We start from the raw sequence: 19,556 nt of genomic DNA, 5'->3' as shown, positions 1-19,556 counted from the left end.
TTTTTCTATGATACAAATCGTGTAGATAACCACGTACATGTAGCCACCACGAATTTTCTAAACAATGGGGGGAAGATGAATATCTAAGAGGCCGGGGCATCTACGCTCCAGTTTTTAACGTAGGTCCTAAACCCCACCTCCCCTTCCTCATTTCGAGGTTTTTCTTCTTCTTCTTTCTTTGGATTCTTCGCCTCCTCCTCCAGCCTTTTTGCCTCCCGCTCCTGCTTCACCTCCTCCTCAATCCTCACCATCCTCTCCGCCGTCTTCCTCGCCACATCTCGTATCTCCTCCGTACGGTCCTGGTCCTCGGCGATCCTCGTCACCACCGCCAACACGGGCTGCCAGTTCACCTCGCAATACCCCTTCTCGCGGACCACAGTCTCTAAGCAATGGTTAGCCGCGACGTACCCCGTGGCCGGCACCCAGAAGTCCTCGCGCGTATTGTAGAGCGTTTTGCCCATGATCTCCATGACATGTGCGAAACAGTGGATGCTTATGTCGCTAGGGTCACCGTTCTGGATCGGGCGAATTACCGCTGCCGATCCACCCCGCAGCCAGTCGAGCCCGCCACGTTCGTCCAGCGTGGCGATGATGCGGTAGTAGCTGATGATGTCTTTGTTCTTCCTGGCATCCCGTTCCGCCTTTGGAAACTTTGTGTCTGTCATCACGCCCACTGTTAACCACAGCACGGCACAACATCGAAATGGCGCCGAGAAGGGAAAGATGATTTGGGGGCCCCCCCGGGGGGGGGGGGGGGGGAGGGGAGGGTGGCTTACAACAGTCCCGATCCGGGAATATATTACACAGATTATCCAGCATCCAATTATCGCTCGTCGCCATCGGGTACCCCCGCGAAATCCACTTCCTCGTGCCCAGCAGCTTCCACCACTCGCGCGCCAGGTCCGCCAGCCGCTCGTGGGTCTCCCGCTCGTCGAAGGTCATGCCGCGCGCCTCCCGCAGGCACGCATAGTCCACGATATTGACGCCTACGCACGTACTAAACTCGTTCACGCGCGGCGTGTCGCCCGTGGACGTTTTGTAGCCGAAGTTTTCGTAGGGCGGGCACCGCTCGTTGACGATGTCGTCGAGCCAGTGGAAGAGTGTTGCGGCGGCGGCGGAGGCTGTGGTGGTGCCGGCGGCGACGCTGGCGATGATGTCTCTCATGCGCTGGTGGTTTTGCTCGAAGATGCAATCCATGCTGTGGGTGTAGATGTAGGTGTAGATGTAGATGTAGTGAGATTGGGGGGGGGGGGGTGTTTTGTTGAGATGGTGGGGGGGGGGGGGGTTGTACTGAGTGTGGTGATGGTATGGAGAGCTACTGAGGACTTGATGCGGTGGAGGTTAACGTTTGTATAGATACTGGGAGATGGTGCGCCTTTATATACATACATGTACTCAGCTAGATAAACAAACCCCTTGCTGCTCCCTTGGGCGCGGGTGTGTGGCGTCTATCCAGCAGGACTTTGCCGCCGCTCCCCGCCACTGTGGTGCTGCTCTGTCGGTGGTGGGAAATGCCTACTGGGGGGAGCTATGCGGTGAGGTTGCGGTGCTGGGCCGGGGTGTGCGAGCTGGAATGGGGCAAGCTCTGACTGCTCTGGCAAGGGCAAGGGTATTCAGTAACAGCCGCGCCGGTGTAACGTTTCTATTTTTGTGTCTGAGAGCAAGTTGTGTCTCTGAGTAAATAAATGGCGGAGGAGAGTATTTAGCACTAGGTGTAGAGTAACCACTGCTGCTGCTACTGCTATTATTTCGATGACTGCTACTAACTAGATGTAGTTTGAAGCTATGTACTAGTAAAATACATGTAGTATCGCGCTGCCAAGATCCCGCGCGAACCTACAACGGCAGCAGCAGCAATATCAACCTTGACTTCAGAGACTAAAATGCAGAGGGAGGATAGTAATGGATATCTCGTTTCCAGCCCGGGGACCGAACAAGACATCCACAGCCTTATATACCAATTCATAGTGGGCATAGATATAAGTACAAACCGCACGCTTTCAGGCCGTTGGTGTTCGATGTCTCGCTACCTATCGAGGGTCTGGATCCGAGGCTCCATTGCTCAAATTACAATGTGAGAGTGATAATGAGTAGGTTAAGCGGATTACCGCAGCGTAGCTTCATAGGCTCTTTAATTGAAACTAACACCTATGCTTAGCCGTTGAAACGTGTTTGAACACATGTTCTGCCCCACAACGCTCGACTCCCAATTTGAGTCTCGAGGGCTTGGTATGACATTTTGGTAAAGGGGGACGATGTATATTGATATGGCGTTCTAAGGACGGACTCGCAAGTATGGTTTGGCCAAATGTCGTTCCCTTGGACCTCCCCCCCCGACCAGCTTTTTTTTTGTAAATATGAATCTAGAACTAGTGCACCATAGTAGTCAAAGCAGAAGTACCGTCAGGTTATCAAAAGCTTCAACTAGCATGTGAGTACCCTACATGTATATATATGACGCCGGTCACAGTAAATCAACATTCCGACCAAGGCAGAAAACAGTGATCTATTAGTACACATATTGTGGTTTCGAGTCTCAATAAATAATTTGGCCGGGCCTTAAACCAGGTTGCTTGAGTATGTTTAAACGATGGACATTAGGCTGGAAGGTCCTAGCTTCTTACAGTTGTACATGCATTCAGTCCTGGTGATTACTTATTAATTGTCCAAACTTTGGCTTTCTCATTTCGAAGGGTGAAATATATGTATTTATCGGGAACCGTACTTGCGGTGCGCTGGCAATTCAACCCCACCAAACTTGAGACCCTATAAAGCTACAACCAATAGCTAAAACCAAGTGTATTAAAGTCATGGTCATTTTTATGCTCAAAAGTAATTATCTCCTGCTTTAATTATCATAGTTATGGTGGTGGTTGGTGGGCGTAAGGAAATGGTGAGTTCGATGGTTCCCATTTAATAATGTGGTAGGGTAGTTATATCTAAACTACAGTTTATGTTTAGAAAACCACAACCTACGTAAGCAAACTACAGTCTCCCTCCGAAATGTAGTTTTTTACGGTTTTGGTGTAGGATTATGTAATCGGCAGGGATCTTGTGCACAAAAACTGGCGGCTTTTGTGCACACAACCCCTGCTGTGCACAACATCCCTGCACACACACAGTACCTACATGTACCTGTTCTTACGGTTGCTGTGGAATTTGTCCCCTAACCCATCCCTCCTGGCACCCTCTACATTCCGTTGCCACCCGCGCCCGCACCCGAGCCCGCACCCTTGCGATACAGCGCGCGCTCCCAGCAAAGCACCCGATGCCCACATACATGTAGTTACATAGCAAAAAGTGTTCGCACCCCAACGCTCCCAGAAAAGACACCCGATACCTACTCACGCTGCCGGATTGAAACCGCTCATACATACAAAAAACGTAATTGATCTGATAACTCGCCACAGTTCTTTGAGTGGCCGCGCGAGTATTATATACACCTTCGTTCACGGGGTATTGACGGACACTGCCTGTTGACGGACAAGCCAAAAGAGAGACGTCCAAGCCCAGTTTTGCCTTCAACTCAAATCACCCCGGCTCCAATCACAAATCATCACTCGACCGCTCCTCCCGCGGCCTACCCCGCCCACCAACCACCACCACCAGCAAAGGTCATATAAAAACACCACAAATTAAAACAGACTCTGTTTTGAATATTTTGGGTGTATATATAATAATGACTAATACCACATTACAACAACAAACGTTATTGGTATTAGAGTCCTTTGTAGTCGAAAGCCCATAAAAAAAAAATCCATTAAAATTAAAGCGCTGCAATACCCAACTCCTAGCTAAGAACTACATGTAATGTCTGTGGTATATAACCTTTGCTGCATGATTATAATGTGATATATTACACTACTTTACCCCCATTTTTAGCATCCCGAGACCCCACAGCAATTTTAAACACCTTCAAACTACACAAACCCACAGACCCAAGATAAGAGCCAAAGATATGCATATAACATCCCGTTTCTTGCGGCAGGAAAAGATTAATCGGCGCGTAGAGTACTAGAAAGTGCTTCTACACACCGATGCATCTGAGCCTGCCATAACACGGTCTGCCCATTGCCCACTGCTACTACCCACTGCCCATTCCCCACTATTACTACTGTACAAAATCAACCATCACCACCTCAAGCCACCACAAGCCAAAGAAAAGAAGGAAAGAGAAAACCCACCTCCCTACAACCCCTCCATCTCCCCCGCCACCTCCGCTACCAACCCCATCACCTCACTCTCCTCCTCCGCCGCCCCCCTCTCATACAAATCCAGCACCAACCTCCTCGCCACCTCCTTCACCTTTGCCACCTCGCCCGCCAACCGCTTCCTCACGCCCCGGTGCACATTCACCACACACGCACTGGCGAGCCTCAACACCTCCGCATCCAGCTCCAACCGCAGCCCCCTCGTCCCCTTAATCCCCGCCAGCCCCACCGCATCCTTCACCATCCCCTCCCCCGCCTCCCCCCTCAGCGCCACCACCTCCGCCAGCAACCGTGCCTCCGCAATGCCCAGCCGCAACTCATCCTCATCCGCCCCGCCAGGGGCGTTATAGATCCTCTTCAGATCCCCAAAGACCGTCCCCCACCCGCCATACTGCTCGAACTGCGCGCGCCCATGCTCCTCCTCCAGCACGCCCTCCAGCGCGGCCACGACCCACACGCGGTAGTCGACGCCCGCCTCCGCGCCGCGCGCCCACAGCCCCAGCCAGAAATCCATGAGGCCTCCGGCCTCGACGCGCAGGCTCTCGTCCTCGCGGAGCCACAGCGCGAGCGCGCGCACGGACGCCATGATGATGGGGTCGCGGAGGAGACCGCCGGGGGTGGCGTGGTCCCAGGTTAGTGTTAGGGGCACGCCGGGCTCGCCGTGGCCGGGCTCGAGGTCGAGTTCGAGGCCGGAGGCGCCGGCGAAGGCGGCGTCCCAGCGGTCGCGGAGGTGCTCGAGCGTGAGGGAGAAGGTCTCGGAGAGATCGGTGCGGAGTTGGAGGAGGGTTGTGGGGGAGAGGGCTGTGCTTGTGATGGCGGCAGAGTCGTCATCGTCGTCGTCGGGGGTGGTGATGAGGTGGTTGAGGAGGGCGGCGGTGATGTCGTATGCGGCGGCGAGGGTCTGGGAGGTGGCGGCGTAGGTCGGTGTGTTTAGTGACTCGAGGAGGGAGGGGAATGAGGCGCGGAGAGTGATGAGGGTGAGCTGAAGGAAGTGGTGGAGCGGTGGCTTTGCGTCGGGGTCTTTGGGTGCGGTGGGGTTCGCGGGGTTGAACAGCAGTGCGGGCGGGTATCGGTGTAGGAGCGCGGCGGCAATGATGATCCCCGAATGCCGGATCGCAGAAGTGTGTCTGGCGCCTAGCAGACTCAGGAGCGTGTCGTAGAGAGTCGACACCCACGCTGTCTCGTCCGGTAATTGCTGTAGACCGCTCACCCCCGTTAGCACACACACTCCTTCACACGCTATCACTCGCACTCACCTCCGACGGCATTCTCGTCAGCAGCTCTGCCAGGAACTTCAACACCCGTGCCTGCAGCTCCCCCTGCATGCCCTTAATCCTCCCACACAGCTCCGGCAGAAAACGGGCGAGCGCAGCTCTCGCTACTTCTTGATCCGCATTCACAAACGCATACACCAGCACCTGCGTTGCCATCTCCATCTCCGCCGCCGTATCCACAAGCTTCATGAGCTCCCCGGTCTCAATGCCCAGTAGCACATCCGCGCCGCGGCCCACCCCCGCAAACGCCAGCAGGGTCTTAAGAATTGAAGCCTTCGTAACAGCCGCGCTCCCTTCCAGTGCCTTTATCAGTCCCAGCGCCCTCCCTAGCAGCGCATCGTCGTACTCATCGGTATTCATGACAGTCGCAAAAGCGCCAATTACGCTGACAGCGAGCTCGACCATATCGCGGGCTTCCTCGGGGGTCTTTTTCCCACTCTTTCCGGCGCGGAGGAGGCGGTCGAGGAATGTTGGTGGTAGGGCAGCCCAGCATTGGAGCAGCAGGGTGCGGTCAGTGATGTGGGAGAGGAGTGAGGAGAGGAGAGCGAGGCCGACGAAGCGGCTGGTGTCGTCGCGGCGGGAGAGAAGCGTGAGGCATTGCTGGACGGTTTCAGGCGGTGGTGGATTGGAATGCCCTGGGGTTGCTTTGTCTGGGGCGGAGGGGGGAAGAATTGGAGACTCGCTCGTGGTAGCCATTGCGGGTATGCAGATAGTTATCTCTATCACTGCGTATTGTCTCTCACCAATTCATACAACCCGCGGACCCTAGCCCTGAGTGACGTTGGCTGCCCCGCCGTGTGTGTAACCGCCGTGGCAGGGTAACCTGAGGCTTAAAATTATCTTTTCTACTTCTGCTTTTCACAGCGCTTTTCCTTCTCTCTGGAGATCCACATACTTCCTGCTCAGTACAATTGCCAAACGACAGCCCCATAAACAACGCCCGCCTCAATTCCCAAGAATTTGCAAATAGGCCATAGCTACCAAAACGAGAAAAAAAAACAGCGCTATGGAAGGCCCGGCAAAGAAGCTAAAGGTCTCCCACGCCAGTGTGGTCGGCGGTGTGGAGAAGAGACAGAGGAGCGCAAAGAAAGAGAGCAGAGACAAGAGGGACGTCAAGGAGGTCAAGAAGGCCAAAGAAGAGGTCCCGCGACTAAGCAAAAAGTCAAAAAAGGCACTTGCAGCCATCCCCGAGCCCGCACCAGTAGTGGAGTCCGAATCCGACGAAGAGGAAGAGGAAGAAGAATCCAAGGAAACAGCCCCCCAGGACTCCACAGAGCAATCTCCAGACCCCGAAGACTCAGACCCAGAGCCTGCCAATGAAGACGAAGCCAGCGCGGAAAAACCCGCCGAAAAGGCTGAACCCGAAGAGCCAAAGACCTTCGCCGACCTAGGCGTAATGGAATCGCTCTGCACCGCCTGCGAAACCCTCAACTACAAGGCCCCAACACCCATCCAGGCGCTCTCCATCCCGGCCGCCCTCTCCGGCAAGGACCTCATCGCGCTCGCCGAAACCGGGTCCGGTAAGACTGCCGCCTTCGCCCTCCCCATCCTGCAGTCCCTATGGAACAACCCCATCGGCCTCTTCGCCTGCGTGCTCGCGCCCACCAGAGAACTCGCATACCAGATCAGCGACCAATTCGAGGCTCTCGGCGGCGGCATCGGCGTCCGCTGCGCCGTGATCGTTGGTGGCATGGACATGATGACGCAGTCCGTAGCGCTGGGGAAGAAGCCGCATATTGTTGTCGCAACGCCTGGAAGACTGCTCGATCACCTCGAGAACACAAAGGGATTCAGTCTGCGCACGCTAAAGTACTTGGTTATGGACGAGGCCGACAGGCTGCTGGATATGGACTTTGGCCCGATCCTCGACAAGATCTTGAAGGTCATCCCGAAAACGCGAAACACCTACCTCTTCTCCGCAACCATGACCTCAAAGGTCGAGAAGCTGCAGCGCGCCTCGCTCAATGCCCCCGTCAGGGTCGAGGTCGGGTCAAAGTACTCGACAGTGTCGACGCTGATCCAGCGCTTCCTGTTCATCCCGTTCAAGCACAAGGATACGTACCTTGTCTACCTGATGAACGAGCTTGCCGGGCAGACAATCATCATCTTTGCGCGCACCGTGCTCGAGACGAACCGTATCGCTATCCTGCTGCGCTTCCTGGGCTTCAAGGCCGTCCCGCTGAACGGGCAGATGAGCCAGAGCGCGCGATTGGGGGCGCTGAACAAGTTCAAGAGTGGATCGAGAAACATCCTCGTGGCCACTGATGTCGCGGCGAGAGGTCTTGATATCCCGAGCGTGGATGCGGTCATTAACCATGATCTGGCGCAGGACTCGAAGACGTACATCCATCGTGTTGGGCGCACGGCAAGAGCAGGACGCAGCGGGAGGAGTATTTCCTTGGTGACGCAGTACGACGTCGAGCTCTTCCTGAGGATTGAGGCTGCGCTCGGGAAGAAGATTGACCAGTACGAGTGCGAGGAGGAAAACGTACTGGTGTTCAGCGAGCGGGTTGGAGAGGCGCAGCGAGAAGCTGCCAAGGTAATGAGGGAGGAGAAGGAAAAGAAGGGTAATGGACGAGGAGAAGGGAGATCAGGAGGGAGGGGCGGAAGGGGTGGGGCTGTTGGTGGGAAGAGGAGGAGGGATGATATGGACAGAGGTGAAGAGTAGGCTATACGTGCTGCATGTAGATAGTGGAGTTGGGATGGTTGGGAAAAGCTTTTGTATTAATATCTTCTTTCTGTACTTAGCTTGCTGGCTTACTTGTGGATCAAGTATGAATGATCTGCCTATAAATTGACGCGTGCTGATATCTGCTTGAGTAACTATTGTTTTAGGATCGAATAGCTAGTAAAGTACATGTAGTACCAAGCGATCAGACTCTTGAAGTTCAAGATGTATTGATCAAGAGGCGTATTCATCACATATTAACACTGTATGTACTGTGTCCATGTCACGTAATTTCAGATCACATATATCACGCACCTGTCCCAGTCACGCACCACCCACCGCGTGACTAATCCCACAACCCCCCCACCCCACGCTCAGCCGTCTCCTTCCTCGGGTTCACAAAGGTTCCACAAACAGATCGGATCAAGATCCAAAGGTCTCACTCTCACTCACTGACAGAAAAGAAAGTCTTGGTCTGCAAAGAGCCCCTTTCGTTACGACGTTTTACCTACTGCATATACCTACATGATGCTCTGCGCTGCTCTGCCGGTAGAAATGCTTGCATCAACCGCCTAATATAATCTTATGTAAAACCCCTCTCGCTCTCTCCAACTCGCGATAATTGTACCTACAATTGTTGATTCCCGGAGAGAGAAAGAAGAGAGAGAGAGAGAGAGCACCTAGGTTTAGCTAAGCGAAGTATTAGCTGCTGCCTACATGTAGCTAGCTGGACTGGAGTAGTTAGACGAGAGATTGCCAGCAAGGGGGGGGTTGGCCAGCTGCTCCGAGGGCGCAAGGGAGCGCTTATCGGCCGGGCTTTACCGCGTGTGAATGTTTTATCAATTTTTCAACTTTCACATGCATTCCATTAGCCGCAAGGGTATGGTGCGTGGTTGGCGGTGGGTTGTGGTAGGGGTAAAGCAGTAGGGATGAAGGAGGGCATGTATGGATGGATGGATTGCATGGTCGGTATGAGTGGATGGATGGTATGGTATGGGGAGACATCGAGACAAGCCATTGGGTGCGTGCGGAGAGGAGAACCAAGGAGAGGGCGACGGAGAAGAGGAGAAAGAGAAAGGGAGGAAGAACATCAGTGCAGAGCAGCAGAGTCGTCATTGCCGAGTCTTGCCATCGGTCCATCCTATTCACCTCCACGCCTCCCTCCTCTCCATACCTCTGCCCACTTTACCTCTCTCTCTCTCTATCTCTCTCTCTCTCTCTCTTTCTCTTCTCTGCTACTCCTCTCCTTGGTCTATATTCATTCATTCTTCCTACACCACACACCACACCCCCTCTCCGATCGTCAGTCAATAGCAGGGCTCCTCCGTAAGAATGGCCGCCCGGTCGACTTCGGCCACGTCCACTTCAATCTCTCTCCCATCAGCAGGCACAGCTATCCTACTCGCCTCCCCGGCCGAAGCAATCCCCGATGTCGCGCCACCACAGACAAGCAGCAAAAATGGCGGCGGCGGCGGCGACATTTACAAACACATCTATGCAATCCACTCGCAGCCGCGGACCTCAACCCTGAGTCACGACAGCATCGACAGCCCCTCCTTTATTGGCTTCAGAAACCTCATGGTGATAGTGCTCAGTACGTCGTCCCCTATAACCCCCTCTTGTGCAGCAGGCAGCCGCTAACACCGCATATCTGCTACCACAGTCGTCGGGAACCTTCGGCTGGTGATCGAGAACTACATGAAGTACGGCGTGCTCGTCCAGATCTCGGGATCAGAGTTCCGGGGGGAGGACCTCAAGATGTTTGTGCTCCTGTATCTGCTGATCCCGGCACACCTGTTTGTGGGCTTCCTCATTGAGCTCGTGGCCTCGATCCATGCGCGGGGCGCGCACGCACAGAACAAGAAGAACGACAACCAGGAGCTGCGGCTGCGGGCAGCGTGGGGGATCATTGCGGGCGCGCATGTGGTGAATGCGACGCTGAGTCTGGGAGTGGCCAATTGGGTCGTGTATTACAAGATACACCATCCTCTGATTGGGACCTTTTGCGAATTTCATGCTGGTGAGTCTTTTGAGTGCTTTTTGCCCGAAGGTCTGAGTTGGGGTGTTCCGGAGGTAGTGTGCTGGGTGTCCGAGTGCCTCAATCCCCGAGATTGAGCTCTCCGGAAGCTCCACCTCCGGAATCAACCACCGGCCCCACCCCACTACCTACTCCATCAACTAGCATACTGACAACCACAGTGATCGTCTGGCTTAAGCAGCTTTCTTACGCACTGACCAACCGCGACCTCCGCACCGCATACCTCCTCTCCGCGCCGACGCCAGCCATCTATGCCTCGGCGCCCTACCCCTCCAACATCACCCTCACAAACCTAACCTACTTCTGGTTCGCCCCAACCCTCGTCTACCAGCCTGTCTACCCGCGCTCGCCCTCCTTCCGCCCCAGCTTCTTCTTCAAGCGTCTCTTCGAAGTGCTCGCCCTCTCCATCACCATCTGGTTCCTCTCCGCGCAATACGCCGTCCCAGTGCTCCAAAACTCGCTCCCAGCCATGGGCCAACTCCAAATCGTCCATGTTATCGAACGCCTCATGAAGCTCTCGACCATCAGCCTCGTCATCTGGCTCGCCGGCTTCTTCGCGCTCTTCCAGTCGGGCCTTAACGCGCTCGCCGAGCTCCTCTGCTTCGGCGACCGCGAGTTCTACACCGACTGGTGGAACAGCGGCAGCGTCGGCACATACTGGAAGACGTGGAACAAGCCCGTCAACCACTTTATGCGCCGCCACATCTATGCGCCGCTGCTGGGGCGCGGGTGGAGCCCGCAGAACGCCAGCATCGTCGTGTTTACGTTCTCGGCGGTGCTGCATGAGCTGCTGGTCGGCGTGCCGACGCATAATATCATTGGCGTGGCGTTTGCGGGGATGATGTTCCAGATCCCGTTGGTGGCGATTACGCAGCCGCTGGAGAAGATCAGGGGCAAGGGGAGCGTGGTGGGGAATGTCATCTTTTGGGTCAGCTTTTGTTTGGTGGGGCAGCCGTTTGCGGCGTTGTTGTACTATTTTACGTGGCAGGCGAAGTTTGGGAAGAGTTGAGGGGTGTTTTTTGTCTTTTTGTTGGTGGTTTCTGTGTTTTTTTTTATACGGGGAGTGGTGGGGAGTGAGTGTAGTTAGTGGACTTGCCGATTGTTGGCGCTTTTTTTTTTATAGAAATACATCTACTTTCATCTCTGTATTTGTGTTTCTTTCATGGTGCGGCCGCTGTGAATGAAGGTGGGCGGGAGTGGAAGTGGTAGAGCTACAAACAAGAATTAAGAATTGAGGTTGATTGTAGTTGTGGTCACGAGCCATCACTCGCCTCTTTCACCGCACACTATGCGACATTGTGCCGTCCACTCTTTCTTCTCGCAACCAACTACATACACAACCAACCGCACAACCACAACCACCATCACCGCACAACCGCACGTCTTAACTATGCTTCTGAGAAATCAGGATTGTGGGCAATGCCACATCTAGAGCGGTGCTGATCATATCTGCTCGGGACCTTCCGCGGGGAGTGGGGTTGGTGCTCGGCCTCTTTGCATGGTTTTGTGTGCAGCGGGATGGTGGGGCGATACGAGGGTGGGGTCTTAACGTGCGTATGATATCCAGCCAAGAGAGGAGCGCTTAATTTGGTAGACAATAATCTCATAAGAATCATCACGCTCTACAAACCCTGCTACAGCAGTGCCAGCACCAGCACCAACCCCGCAGCACCAGAACCACCAACACTGCGCAGCGCCAAAACGCAGTGCCGGCACCGGTCTTTCAGTAACAGTACCTTCGCCAACATACCAGCATAGGGAACGAGTAAACGGACATGAATCAACCCATACATGAATGACTGCTCTAATCACAGCCCATCACTCGCGAGTGCGTGGGCTATGGAAGTCAAACATCGCTTTTCTTTCCATTTTCTTCCTGGATAGTCAGCTAGCAACCATAGCTTTGGGTCGCACATCCGTGCTACTTACCCCACTCAAACAAAATGGTGGAAAAGCCGAAACCCCGGGCTTCCCCGTCACGGAGAAGATATGGAAACCACGGTCTCTCTCGAGGAACCTTAACACTAGGATTTAGGGACTACTTAACCAACGGCAGCACCTCTCAGAAGAATGGCTGGTGAAAGGTGGGCAGAGCGTTATACGTACATATTTACCTGTTTTTCAGTACCCAAGCTGCAGATCACTGGGAAATAGCGACTTTGCGCTCTCTCAGCGGTTGGGACTAACTACATGTAGTCATGGCCGATTTGTAGGAGGGCAGGCTCTATGTGTGTGTATCGAATTTGGCCGAACAGGGCGGATAAGATCTACAAGGAATGACTGGGATTTTGTGCGTGCTAATAGAAGAGGCGATTAGCAACAAAACTTTATACGAACCAACCACACTGACTTCTCCCACTGAACCATCCAACGAGACTGCTCTGGGGTGCTATCCCTCGACTATACCAAATCACCTGATCGTGCAAAAGCCCACTGGCGTGCATCAAAACTCCCATTTAATTATCATTCACGAAGCATGGGACACTCTAAAATTACAAAAGTCCTCTCCCTCTCTCTCGTCACTCTTCTTTCTCCTCCCCTCCTGCATCAGTCGTATCCTCTCCCTCAACTGCTCCACAACCACACCCAGGAACGGAATATAAAGCGCTGAATAATGCCTTCCATTCAGCGCCGTATACTCCTCATCACAGATCCAATCCATCTTCTGGCACAACGATATATGCTTCGTATCCCACGGCTTCGGCAATGGCCGCGGAAACTTACTGTCCGAGAAGCTCAGCACCGCCACAACCCTGTCTGCCAGCGGTGCGGGGAGATAGCTTATTGTTCTGCGTAGCACCTGTGCTCCTTGGCTGTTTCCAATGTCAGCATGCCATATCCCCTCCAAGATAGGAGATTTACAACAAACCTAAATCCAGCCAGCACAAGCCCTGAATTTGGGCATTGGCATCGTGCCTTGTATGTCAGCGTCACCATGCTGTCCACGCCCTCCGTTGATCCACCCTTTAGGTAGCCAATTGCCTTTGCAGGATACGGGAGGACACCTTGAGCAATGACAGTCTGGTTGAGACCATCTCTCATGGCTTCAAACAGCGGATATCCGAGGGAGACACCAATGTTTCCCGGATTGCCGGTCCCGCGAGCAAAGATAAGGATTATCTCGGCGCAAAGGTTGTTGATAAGGTCATCTGCGGTGTTGAGATCAAGAACATGGGGGTTTGGCGTAATAGGCTTTTCAACGACGCCCGACGACGGGTGGGGGTAAGGGCAGACTTCGAGCTTTGCAGTGGTGGGGGGCTGTTCGCTGGGTTCGGGCGACCAGTATGGTGCTGGAATTGCATGGACAACTGTTATAAGGGCTATGCGGAATATTCTGATGAAGAAACTCGGTGGTGCCATGGGTAGTTCATGTTGGGTAAGTTCAAAGAGATGAGAATGGATGATGAGGTTGGGACTTATGGCTTTTGTCTACTGATTTAGCAGATGTAGCAGTTGTGTTCTCTAAGCTGGGTGCCAATGCAGCATAAAGTCTCTCGACCACTTTGTATATGTGGCAAGATGAAGAGTTCTTATCAAGATGCTAATGAAACGCCCCATGTACCTAAAATTACTAGCTATAGATAACTTTAGACTTTAAGAAATAAGTCATCTTTTCCAAAGGCACATTCTATAGTTCGAATCCAGTAGCCTGTAAACCCTTGATTTTCTGAGATTCTACTTTGTGTCCCGCTCAAAACTAAATCAAATTTGATATTTCTTCAGCGGACCTCCCATGATCCTAACTGAAACTTTCCGCTTCATCACTAGGCGTTGAGGTCCTTGCTCGAAGGTACATATTCTTCATGCCCAAACCCACCGAGACCACCGAATTAGTTTAAAATAGAACAAAGATCAAGCGCTTCCCAAATATTTCGTATGGCCTAAAGAAGGTTCGAAGAATCTAGTTTCTAATATGAAGAGAATAGTTTTATAAGCTCTCACTAGGACTAGACGAGCTTTTGAAATATAGCCAAAAGAAATCCTTACGAGGCAAAATTGCGGGCTTAAAGGTCGGGAATTTTATATGTAGGTGGCTGTAATTTGTCTTATAATAACTTAAACCGTTGATAGCATTTACCGCATACCTCGACTTCGTTTTTTTATCTCGGCGAGGAGAATATGTTTAGGTACATGGATATGAGTGTACTTTCCCTCTAAAGGTACTTTGGATTGGCATACTTCTTTACATTTGAAGGATGAGTCGACCATATTTGGTATTTTATGAAGTTACACTGTCTTCTAGATCTGAGAAGCAGCCTAAAATAGAATCCCAGAATGTCGAGTGATAATATATGATTACAACATCCACGACACAAATTCTAGAACCTTTCTTAAGACCAAAGTCGCAGGTACGTTAATGTGTAGACAACTAGCTCCACGTGTATACGTCTTTACGAATGACCAAGTCTAGATCTCGGTGAATCACCAAATTCCCGCAACAGCTAGAGTAGGCGCTATGGGCATCTACATGTATGTACATGTAGTATTAAACCAAATCAATATTCACTGAATCGACGGTGCACTCCGGACACTCAGTAAAATCCTAACCTCATCTTATCGTTGGTATGGATCCGAGGTGCAGCTAATCGGATCACCAGTACAGCTGTCACCGACTGGTAGAGGAGAGCTAGAGTAGATCCCGATTCCCTTACAGGGCTAGCGACAGTCTAGTAGGCTCATTACAGGTCGGTCTAGCTAGGATCCGACTGGCTTATTAGCTAAATCTAGCTTTGACAGACGTGTTACTTACCCGGCTGATTGGTCACCAATCCAGCATCCCTCACAACGTTGACAGCTTAGCCAATGACAAATCCAGGAATCTTAGATCTAGAAACAAATCTCTCTGCATCAAAACACCCGATACTCAGGTACTAATGCGTCAATACAATCTTGCCACGACTGGAAGTTTTGAATCGGCTACTTAAGTTCGGAACAGATTACCGATACACGGATCCCGCTACGAACCCTACGGCGAGCGACTTCCCAGAATTAAGGGACTAGAACAGAATCCACATTTGCCTGATTCGAGCGTGGAGTATCAATTTTCCCCGCCAACTTTTACATGATCGGTACCTATAGCGTTCCGAATTCGCAGTAGATTCTGTCGTTTTTATGACAAGCCGGATAAGTATGAGTAATTGGCCATATACGTGAAGGCACAAGCTAATCTTTCTTATCATGTCAAGGCCTGTTTAGATCGACAGCAGTGAGAAAGTAAGATATAGCTATTACCCAGAACGATAATCCCCGGATCTCACGGATCCTCAAAATCAGTCATCAAATAACGGTCCGGGTGATTCGTGGATGTAAGGGCATATCACAATACAGAGAGGTATTTAAGATTTTGCCACGGATGCATGCTACCAATTGAAATAAAAAATTTGAGAGGAAATATGCAGCTATCAAGATCTGTGCCCCTGCTGCTGGTGACAGGTTCAGGCAGAAAATGCACTTGCACGTGCTTCCGTGAGTCTTCCCCAGATATCAACTCATGGGCGGCAATGCTCTGTGGATTCTATGTTTCTGTTTTTGTTACATGGGCCTCGATCTCCCAACGCTCAATTGCACTCACTTTTCAGTGCGGGCTTATTCTAAAACTATCAGTAATTCCCTCATGGCTCTTGAGCCTTATTGTGATCGATGCTCTATTCATTAGAACAGCCAAAAAGGACGCTTTACCGAACAGATTTTTGCTAAACAAAAAAAAGAACACCCAAAAGTACAAAAACAATTCGATTTATAAACACCCGGAGTATTGAATTACTCCGAAGAAGGATATTATTGACCGACCTGATAAGTTTTTTCAACATCTCTTGACACTCTTGGGCTGCTACCCATAGAGAAAGAGCCGGCCCTGAGAAGACGTGCAACCCCCCATATCGCGTTGGAATAGCTTTCATGGAGTGAACGTGTTTATCACGGATACAAGTTGTTATCGGTGCGCGCATGCATTAACCGATAAATAAAAATTAGCAACGCCTATCTTGGTACCGGGGAAGAAGTTAGGAAACTGCATTTCGAAGTCCGAGAACACGGCAGAGACCATTCTCCGTCCGGATATATATAGAAATATACTCGCGACAGGCATGAAGTACCCAAATATGCAGCTGCAGGTTTTTGGTATATTTTTGACTTCTACTCCAATGGAAATTGAAGATTAGGACGTGCATTTTCGGGTACTTGTTACCTTCTACGAGTACATTTGCGTTCCAAATGGGACTGCCGGTTAATACGCCATGCAATGCCGATCAAAATCCCAATAGGATGGGCTTCCCTTGAAAGGGTCGGACCGCTCAGTTCAGAAGAAAATATTTAATAGCAAAAGAAGGATCGAGAGTGAGTGACGGATAATAATTCCAACAGAACGCGACAGATTCGAAACAAGCAGAAAACAGATGAAGACAGAAGCCCGCCAAGACCTCTTGATCATGAGATGTCACTCACTTCAGAGGGAATCAAACGCATATCTTGCCAGCAGCTTGCGGCAATCTACATGGCCTGAGAGCATGTCTCTACACTGGTACCCCACTATATCAAAATATAAATAAATAAAAATAAAGATTACAGCCTATGAGCTATCAAAAAGAAACTAAATATGGCTGATAAGTCGAGACACGCTGGAACGTCCTTCTCATAATATCAGGCTCGCCGAGTGATGACCAGTGACTGCGTGTTTATCTTGAGCTTATGTGAGTAGGTGTTCTTCTCTTTTCAGGTAAATGATAAGCTTATGGTAGCTGGTGAATATGAAGCTATTACGATATATATATTGAATCAAGTTTAATAAACAATTTAACCAATAGATACCCTGTCTAAGACTAAGGTACTCTAAAACCTGATAAGCGGGTAAGTGTCTTTATTGGCTGGCCGATATTTCCTGGCCCTTCCTACGGTTAAGGTAGAGTGCACGTAGCAACCTAAATCCTGCTTTGCCAAACCCTGGTTCAGCCTGGAGATGTTGTGAGCGCTGCTTCTAGACCAGCAACTAGAACCGTCTATAAGCGTTCTAAGCCAGAATTATTGTCATAATACTCCGAAAGATCGATCGGACTAACGAAGCGAGGTAATTCTTTCTGTAGAGCCGGAGTGGCAATTGCAATGTGATGGGCTTGGCAGCACTAGGAGCTTGAAGATCCCTTCGTCTGTTCCCGTGATTCAGAACTTTTTGCCGAAGAAACGGCGTGGTGATAGACAGGAATTTAACGATAAGTGGTATGACAAGCGGGCAGTTCTGCACCGCCGGAAGCCGCTTCCAGCTACCGAAGTATTTGAGAATATTCGTTGCGCCTCAGCAGGGGTATAAGCTAACTAGAACGTTAATATGCAAGTTTTGGTAGAGAATACCCCTGCTGCAGTTTGTGTGGTGAGCCACGAAGGGATGGGTAAGATTTACCCCTTATACTCTTGGCCTGGCTATGGACATCTTGTATTTAAAGGTGCCTTTCACCTCTAGTATCTTCTACTCTCGCTCAATACAGAAAGACCTTAACTCAACTTCGGAACTTTAGAAAAACAGATTTCAAGATGTCAACAGACGTTATTGCTCCTTGCCCATCACACAAAGCCTCTCCTTTGGAGAGTCTACCAGTTGAACTTCTTCTCGAAATCATACCATATCTACAGCCGAGCTCCCTATATGCTCTTATCAACACGTGTAGAACTCTTTGTAATACACTCCAGCAATCCCTGTATCACACGATTGATACTACCAATACTACTAGCCGCAAGGTTACTTGGTCTGGTGATAATGGATCATATCGCACTCCACATATCAACAATATCTTCCAAAGCGCCTGCCTTCGGGATGGGTTTTCGGAGTTCAGATGGGTCAGAGTGCTCGGGATCACCGATGAACTCTTGTTTAGAACCTGCATTGATGATCCCAACAACCAGCAGCTTGTTGCATTCCAGCGGGCGTTGCCGTATATGTCAGGTGTTCAGACCCTGAGAGTATCAATTAGTATTCAACCCATTCTACTTTGCATATGACTGTAATATTGTTCACATATGCTTATTGGCCCCATAGGAAACTGGGTCGAAGAATTCAGAATCAATAGCTCTGCACTCGTGGAAGATGTGCGCTTTGTTATTTCAAAGTTGCCATCACTTCGCTCCGTGGAGGTGTCCTCAAAAAGCTTGGAGTTTCTCACGGCGATGTGTAATTTAGAGGAGATGAGGCAGGGAATCATTTCCTCGATTTCCGTTGAAACGGCCTGGAGCAGGAGTAATCCTGATTCAATCGAGGCCTTCTATGATGTGCTTGAGAGAAATGGAAGAAATCTTCGCACCCTCAAAATTGCCGATGAATACACCGACATTCTTGACGAATACCCACCCAATCGCCTTGATGATCATAGACTCTCTTTGGAGGGCCTAAGATCTATCGAACTTACTGGAGGCCTCTTCTTCGTGCCTTCGAATATCATTAACTACACTCACATCGATTCCTCCCCACCACCCCAGGAATTCGAGGATCTTGCCAGCAGAACAACCCTTCAAAGGCTCAAAATACAAAGTACATTTCAGTATCCCCAAGAAGAATTTACCAAGAACTACATCCCAGCCAATATCAAATTTCACAATCTCACAGTCCTCGAATTGTGTGACCCTAGAAACACTGAATGGCAAGGCTTCGATGTTGAGGGAGTCCAATTGCTTCCCCGTGGCTATCTCCACTCAGTAGTCGTTGCGAATCCTCGTCTACGCGAAATTAGTTGTCCTTGCATTTCGGACGAAACCTTACGCGTCCTTGCTAATCCAACCCGAGCCTCCAATCTGGAGGCATTGACGATATACTTTCCGCACTCGGGTGATATCGAAGTCCCTTATACCGCCGCAGGAATTACCGCTCTATCGGCATGCTCACGGCTAAAAACACTCCGCTTCCATATCGGTGCTATGAAGCCTCACCCCAAGGCCGTAGAATCGCTGTTGAGAGGTAGTGAAAGACTGGAAGAAATAACTGTTTTCCATTCGTCGCGCGCTGGCAACGGCTGCGTAGATGCGGAGCAGAAAACGATAGAAGCGATCAAGAGGGAAATTTTAAGTGATCTTTTTGGACCTACGTTTTATGATAGAGAATTGGGACGAGAAGACTGGATTGCTTATACGAAACACTTTATCGATGACCTTGACGAGAATGGCACTGATGGATTTCGCATTAATGTCGGAATGTTAAAAGCAGAAATGGGATCCAGATAAGGACGACTAGTTGTATAACGGTAATGGTTAACGTGTGTAACATATCATGTATTTTATGGTTTTCTTTTGGACTTCGTTATTGTTTGCCCAAATTCTTGGGACTTATTCCTTTGTTTGTACGCACCTAATTAATTATTGAAATTGAGGATTGATATAGTCATATA

At 50.7% G+C, this 19,556-nt stretch overlaps 6 protein-coding genes across 6 annotated transcripts; 3 read left to right on the top strand and 3 right to left on the bottom strand.

Annotated features, from left to right (window-relative positions):
* Positions 1-83: 83 nt before the first annotated feature.
* Positions 84-1,197, bottom strand: H6S33_007852 (uncharacterized protein; the record flags this gene model as incomplete). The annotated part of the gene is made up of 2 exons (XM_044839210.1): positions 84-658; positions 777-1,197. The coding sequence occupies 2 exons, from the start codon at positions 1,195-1,197 to the stop codon at positions 84-86; spliced, it is 996 nt and encodes a 331-aa protein (XP_044688725.1).
* Positions 1,198-4,188: 2,991 nt separating this feature from the next.
* Positions 4,189-6,181, bottom strand: H6S33_007851 (uncharacterized protein; the record flags this gene model as incomplete). Its single annotated transcript, XM_044839209.1, has 2 exons — positions 4,189-5,406; positions 5,468-6,181. The coding sequence occupies 2 exons, from the start codon at positions 6,179-6,181 to the stop codon at positions 4,189-4,191; spliced, it is 1,932 nt and encodes a 643-aa protein (XP_044688724.1).
* A 310-nt stretch (positions 6,182-6,491) lies between these two features.
* On the top strand, positions 6,492-8,153 carry H6S33_007850 (uncharacterized protein; the record flags this gene model as incomplete). Its single annotated transcript, XM_044839208.1, has 1 exon — positions 6,492-8,153. The coding sequence occupies one exon, from the start codon at positions 6,492-6,494 to the stop codon at positions 8,151-8,153; it is 1,662 nt and encodes a 553-aa protein (XP_044688723.1).
* Positions 8,154-9,485: 1,332 nt separating this feature from the next.
* On the top strand, positions 9,486-11,200 carry H6S33_007849 (uncharacterized protein; the record flags this gene model as incomplete). The annotated part of the gene is made up of 3 exons (XM_044839207.1): positions 9,486-9,747; positions 9,817-10,173; positions 10,353-11,200. The coding sequence occupies 3 exons, from the start codon at positions 9,486-9,488 to the stop codon at positions 11,198-11,200; spliced, it is 1,467 nt and encodes a 488-aa protein (XP_044688722.1).
* Positions 11,201-12,658: 1,458 nt separating this feature from the next.
* H6S33_007848 (uncharacterized protein) lies at positions 12,659-13,551 on the bottom strand (the record flags this gene model as incomplete). Its single annotated transcript, XM_044839206.1, has 2 exons — positions 12,659-13,004; positions 13,061-13,551. The coding sequence occupies 2 exons, from the start codon at positions 13,549-13,551 to the stop codon at positions 12,659-12,661; spliced, it is 837 nt and encodes a 278-aa protein (XP_044688721.1).
* Positions 13,552-17,715: 4,164 nt separating this feature from the next.
* Positions 17,716-19,392, top strand: H6S33_007847 (uncharacterized protein; the record flags this gene model as incomplete). Its single annotated transcript, XM_044839205.1, has 2 exons — positions 17,716-18,151; positions 18,218-19,392. 2 exons carry the CDS (start codon positions 17,716-17,718, stop codon positions 19,390-19,392), a joined length of 1,611 nt encoding a protein of 536 aa, XP_044688720.1.
* Between the last annotated feature and the right edge of the window lie 164 nt (positions 19,393-19,556).

This window comes from Morchella sextelata, assembly GCF_020137385.1.
Source record: "Morchella sextelata strain SCLS chromosome Unknown scls_24, whole genome shotgun sequence".
NCBI lineage: Eukaryota > Fungi > Ascomycota > Pezizomycetes > Pezizales > Morchellaceae > Morchella > Morchella sextelata.
This window is presented reverse-complemented; position numbering and strand designations above follow the sequence as displayed.